At 47.4% G+C, this 6769-nt stretch overlaps 1 protein-coding gene; it reads left to right on the top strand.

The window, feature by feature from the left end:
* Positions 1-2436: 2436 nt before the first annotated feature.
* GSTUM_00007135001 (uncharacterized protein) lies at positions 2437-3769 on the top strand. XM_002839209.2 has 2 exons: positions 2437-2908; positions 2968-3769. Exons 1-2 carry the CDS (start codon positions 2598-2600, stop codon positions 3524-3526), a joined length of 870 nt encoding a protein of 289 aa, XP_002839255.1. The 5' UTR covers positions 2437-2597; the 3' UTR covers positions 3527-3769.
* The last annotated feature ends 3000 nt before the right edge of the window (positions 3770-6769 follow it).

Here is a 6769-nt window from a genome sequence, read left to right on the forward strand (position 1 = left end):
CCCGAACCGTTAACAATTCGCCATTCGAAGCGATAATCCCCACCCCGAATGGACTGTAAGATCAATTGGATTGAGTACTTTTGGGCTCAATCTAAAGTATATGTACATGAGTACTGCCACTACACCCTTAGTGGACTTCAAGCTCAAATTCCTGATGCTTTAGTATCTGTAATGCCCTCTACAATTCACAGCTTCTATCATCACTACCTTTGATGCATTTACGACTATTGTACAGGAGTTCAGTATGGTATAACAGACTATGAAAAGTACATCAAGGAATACAAGTCACATCACCCAGTATACTTTCTGACTAGGGATTTGTAGCTTTCTTTCTTTCTTTTTTTTTCTTTTCTTCCTATGTACATCTTTCTTATCTAGTTGGATTATATTCTATCAATGACATAAAATCTATCTTGATTCATCTTCTTACTACCATAAAAACTCGGTCATAACAAACTCACCTGGACTAGTTGTGCAGGCAGTTCCCAGTGGTTTGAATGGCTTAAGAGGTCATTTAAAGACACTTGCTTATATTATCTGGCCCCATTCATGGGCTCACCATCAATCAAAGAGTCCAAATTTGCTGCATGATCAGCCCAGGCTAGTTCATTATGACCAAGTTTTTAAGGTACTATTAATCATGCCAAGGAATGCCAAGGAATGCCAAGGAATGCCAAGGGATATCCTTTTTATTGCAGAAAAAACCCTGTTCAAAATTACCAAAAAGTGAACAGGTTTCACACGTCCGACACTATACGGTAGACAGTCTCCCAGGCTACCCAGGCAGCTAGACCCAAATAAGGAACTTTTCAGTGGTATACCAACTGCGCTGATCACCACATAAACACACCAATGAGTATCTATCTACGCAGGGAGGTGTTCAGCGTTTTCAATTTTTTAGACTACTTGATAGCGTGCCGAGAATGATGGGGTAGCGAGCACCAATACGGGTACCTGCCTGAATAATGCTGACTCATCCGAGCTATGTTGTGATTGTCGTTACCCCACTAATATATTGTCGGTACTAATACCCGATCAAGTATCATACAGGTAATCTAGCTCTCCACCAAAACTGCACTTGATTCAGCGGGGTACGGTATCTATCATGGTCGACATTGCTGACTGCTGACCACCCCAAATGGTTGTGCGACCGCAGCACAAGATTACCACAACCGTACTTTGCCGGCTGAACAAAGCAGGCAAGTGTGCTAAGAGATTCACCATGAATCGACCATGGCGAACATATCTCCCTTTAACGCTCACCCCATCAAAATTCCGCTCGATCCACGAAGAATTTATCACGACATAGCCTACCGGTAGAGGTAATCCTAACCCCTGTGTCACAACGTACCCGAACACCAGGAGCTGGATTGAATTGTGGCTCTTGCACAGCAAGGCGGAAGATACAACGAAGATTGAAAACTACCGCATGCCGCTGGATTGAGGTAGTGCCTGCCACTCTTGGCGCATCACCTCCGAAAAAAAAAAAAGAAAAAAAAAAAGTAAAGAAAACCCGGCGACTTGGTACAGTACTTGTACTTGTAATGCAGGAAAGCGGTCGCCATGGGCTGAAGGAACGCCCGAAGTGGGCAGTAGTGAGAATTCACAATACCGGTAAGCTGAACATGTGCTACGAGTTATTGCACTCGTACTGCTGTGAGAATGCGGTAGCGGTAACCGTGCCAAAGTTCTCACCCCGTTTTGAGGAACGCGGCACTCCCAAGGAGTGCCGAAGACTTCAACGAAAGTAATAGTTCAATAGAATGTCCTCTTAGGTAGTGACTAGGGCCTTTGAACAAGTATCTATTAAAATGATGATAAAAAAAATATATTTGGAGTTATACCCCTGCTCAAAATAAGCAGTTGAGCAGAAATAATATCTAACTTTATGTTTCCAACAAGCAGAGGTAAAGTAGGGGTGGCTTGGGGGAGACTGTTGCATGTAACCATTCTCATTTATTCCCAATCTCCAAGTCAAAATTAATATGCAATAACTCCTCTTGTTGGTGTGTCCTACTACTTTCTCTGCCGGCATACGCTATCTCCCTTTGCTCACTAATCTCATGATTCCCAAAATGGATTTCTGCTTTCTTGACACCGTCTAGCATGAGTCACTCGGCTATGTTGAATATCCAATCAATCGGCCTCAGCAATTCCGTTAACTTGTCAAGCTAAACATATCTTTGGCTAATGTCGTGATCTCTATGGAGACCAGGGATATGACGAAGATAGCGAATTATAGGAGTCAATAGGGTATGGGATGGGAACTTTGAGCCGCGGCTGTGTTGCACATTTCCGCACCCAGATCCATACATCATACCTTAGGTCGCGCAGCTGGAAGGGTGCCAGATGCCGAGCCACTATGTACCCCCTATAAAGCCTAGCCTGGCTATGCTCATGTGGGGTATGCAAGTAAGTATCTAAACCGCTATTCTCCAGGTAACCACAGAGCGAATGCTCGCCCGCCCTGCAATACAAAAAGGAGTGGGGTTTCCCATCTCACTGCCCATTGCCTTTAGTTGGTATTCACGCGCCATCAGGATTCCTCAGGAGACAAACCTACTTCCTGACCCAACACACGAACAGATACACTCACCATGAAGAACTTACTAGCTATTCTATTAATTACTCTTTTTGGCATTTCTTCTTACACAGCTACCAACGCCAATGCCGTGGCAGTATCCCGAAGCGGGGAGTTGTCTTCCCCTGTGTTGTCCGCCCGCAACCTTCTGGGTCGCGGGTTGTTAGAGAAACGACGCGGTGGTGGGGCTGGCAGCGGCGGAGGTGGAGGTGGAGGTGGTGGAGGTGGTGGTGGAGGTGGTGGTGGAGGTGGAGCAGGAGGTGGTGGTCGTGGCGGGGGGTCTTCTTCATCTTCCTCTGGATCTAGTTCCTCTTCCTCTTACTCTAGGTAACCCCCACCATTCAATTCTTCCAATTCTCCGCGAACAATACTAACAATCGCTCTAGTACCTCCTCCCGATCCAGCGCCGGCGGCACCTCCAAAGACGGTTCCGGCCGCTCTCCATCCTACGGCAGCAACACACGTGTCTACGGCGGCGGCGCAGCAGTCCCATACACCTCCGGCCGCCGTACGCCCCGTGGAATCACCCCTTTCCTCCTTCCCATCACCCTCCTGTCGTTCTTCCCGGGCCTCTGGCTTTTCGCGGTTTTCGCCTACCCATGGCCGAGCCGAGTCAATTATTACAACGTAACAAGCAAAATGAATGAGACTATTCCCGTGCTCTGCCTGTGCCAGGAATACTCGGTGTGTGGGTGCGAGGAAAACACGGAAGCGGCGTATATCAAACAGGTCATTGGCGAGGCGAGCCCTAACAGCAATACATCGAGGATCGCGAATGTTAACGGCACCGAGACCTTAGTGATTAATGGCACATTGCCAAATGGGACCACTGCTACTGGGGCAGTTGGAGCTGCTTCTGGGATGGGAATGGGGAGGTTAGCGGGGGAAACGTTGGGGGTATGGGTTGTTGCGGCAATAGTTTCTTGGGGGGTTCTCTTCTCCTGAGTATTATCTTGCGTGCCATATCTTTTTTTTTCTTCGGGGGCCGTTTGTTCGCTTGCTTGCGCTTTGATTCTGACGATTTAATCACTCTCCCCTTATCCCTACCGATAACGCCTGCACCAGTTAGCGAGCTTTTTACTTTTACTCCCACCACGTTTTCATGTATTTACTTCTTTCCCCATCTTCTCCTTCAGCATGTAGCCACGCAAGTAGACCCTATTCGACAAAATTTCCTTCATCTTTAGAGTACGACATTGCCACCACTATAACTCGTATCTATACTTCCGCTGCTACTTGTGTTCCTGATATACTTACCTCTTTTTCTTTCAAAGTAGCCTGCTAGTACTAATCAATATCAAGATCTGGAAAACATGAAATCTTCAAACCACCTTAGTATTTGTAGCTAATATCGCAAGCCAAGTAGTGACCAACGCATATATTTGTTGGCTATTTGGTTATTATCGTAGCACGAGAGGTTCGTGTGATCGGTCGCGCTGGAGTCGGCGGTGTATCACAGAGTAAATTGGGTACCGTATCATACTCGAGTATCCAGCGGCGCTTGTGTGACCAGTTCGATTTGAACTACCGGTATTTACTTGTACAGTACTTGCGGTCAAGATGAGGGTACGAGTACAAGTACTATATCATACCGGTGGACCAGTTACCAGTAACTTACGGAGGTACAGCCCGTGAGTTTTGTATATTTTACTACAGTAGCAGTCCTGCGCAAGTAGCTTATAGTATCACACTGCACGGGGTGAACGGGTGAATCAGGTAGCAACGATACTCAATTCGCTCCCTCACCCCCCCCCCGGCTAATCGAACTCCCTCCGCTAGTAAAATACAATGTGCGCCATAAAGTCCAAGACACACAGCCTCCTTATGATCCCCCCCCCCGAGACAAGAAAGAACCTGGGGAATTTCTTAACCTCGCTGAGAGAGAGAAGGCCAACGAACGTACCGCGCACTGTCCAATCGAGAGTTTTTACGAGTAAGGTTGACAGTTATGATATCATAAGAAGTATAATATGATTTACGAATACCAGAAAACAGGGGTCATGAATTCGAACCATGGAGGCTCAGATAAGCACTCACATCTTTTGCCATATACAGCCCGCCGGCCGAAACAATCGGGAAATGTGGAAATTAAAAGGTTCAGAAACACGGTTGCTCAATTGGTTCGAGCAACGCTGAGTGCTCCAATCAGAACCCCCCTGAAGGCAGATCCCCCGATCCTTCCACCGGAGGCTGTACGAGTACTTTCTGAACCATTGTTTTCTGGTATTGTACGAGTATGTATGATATTTAGCTGTTTGCGGGAATATATACTATCCCAGCACGAGTACCGGTATGTACGAGTAGAGGCTTAGGTTTGGTCCTGCAATTGGGGGGGAGTTCACGAGGAGAAATGATATGATACCCAGGCAGCAGCGGAGGCAGTTCACCGCCTTAATACTAATTCCCTCCTGAGCTTTAGGGAACAGTTGCCTATATACAAGTATTGGGCGGAGGTGTTTGGCAGGTATCACCAACCCTTACTGTCTCGTACCTCACAGTATCATACTGGAGTACTGTACATGTAAGAACACGAACGATTGAACCTCGCGCAGGGACGTTGGAGTTGCCTTTTGCTGGGAAGGGGTTGAGGAGGTTAGCCTAGTTTTCGCAGCGTTCTTACACCACCCCTCACCCAAGAGAGGGAATTTTGGACGTCTTTGTGGTAGGATACGGTGACTTCCGACATTCAGCCCAAGAGAAGATATGCTCCAGAACCCTGGGGATCCCGGGCGCGTGCTTCGGAGAGCCGATGGGTGTGGCAGAATTGAGCTGCGAAGCCACAGTGCGCCGGGTGCTGCGCCCCAGGGATCAGGTCGGAGTTTCCTTCCTTCTTTGACTGGAAGTAAATTACTCGGGGTTTCAAAACTGAGAACTATTCTACGATACCGATCACTTGGGCGCTCTGACGGATTGAGGGATACTGTAAGTGTACTTGTACTGTAGTCTACTCAAGTACCGGTACTGTATTTAGTATGGAAGGAGACTTGACATCGAGCTAAGCGCATTCGCTACTGTAACCTCGTTGCGTTCCATACCCCTTGCAAGATTCCCCGGTAGCAAGATAATTAATATATTGAATTGCTAATAACTGCTTATCGCTGTGAGAAAGTTGCCTTTAAGGGAAAGAGTCTCGTGGGGGGGTTGTGGTACAAGTATCGTGGGGGGGGGGCGCAATGGCGTTAATGCAAGTTGCACAAAATTGAGCCACGTTCGCTAGATTCCCATAGTACTATGATGTACTCGTACAGTACCGCGATAGAGCAATTGCAGGCTCGCTACCATACGGAGTCTGGACTTGGAGTGATTAAGAAGCTCGCTAGGGCTTGGAGCTGCCTTTCCCAGCGCCGTAGGGCTGTAGCAATTCATTCTTTTGACCTGCCCCAATTGGGGGGCTGTGGGGGGGAAAGCGCTGGATGTCCTTAGCACCATCTTGACCATTCCAGTTTTCGCCGCACGAATACCTGCACTCGAGTATGGACGTAGGTGGCTGGACACTCAAGAATCAGGAACGTTTGGGAGAATTCTAGTGCACTGGCTAGACATCCTTAATGCAACACAACATTTTTTTTCAGTCCTGAATTGAGCATGATACTACATGTATGAAGTGGGAGTGGTAAAGAAATAGCCCACGGTAATATTCCAATTCCATGAGTGTCTGGACTTAGCATTGACAAAATACTGTGTGCTACGGTATCATACTTTAAGGGATGTCTGGCCGGTGCACAAGCATCCGCCCTAACGTCCCCAATCCCTAAATGTCCGGCCATCCATATCCGAATACATGTGGAGAAGGTCAGGAGGGAAGTGGGAGAAGGCCTTGAGGTTAAAGGTAGTAGTGGGTGTGATATTTACTCGGGCGCAGCTCCGTCGCCCAGGATAAAAAACTTGGACCGCCGGTACCGGTACTCCAGCAGGGAGGCGGGGGTGTGGCTAATGGTATAGCAAGCAGTACAGTATCATATTTGTATGTGCACCATAGTGCAGTAGGAGAAGGTGTAACATCTTCGTATTCCTATCTGCACTGGCACAAGGTATCACCCGACCATTGTCTCCTGAACTACCATAAGGAGCTTCTTGAAAGTGTACTGCCACCCCTATCAGCCTACAAGGCACTGATCAATAAGCGAATTTTTGTCGTTGATAACTAAGTTTCTGCTGATGTGAAAGCTTCGAACCATTGTTAATATT

This window comes from Tuber melanosporum (assembly GCF_000151645.1).
Source record: "Tuber melanosporum whole genome shotgun sequence assembly, scaffold_32, strain Mel28".
Taxonomy (NCBI): Eukaryota; Fungi; Ascomycota; class Pezizomycetes; order Pezizales; family Tuberaceae; genus Tuber; species Tuber melanosporum.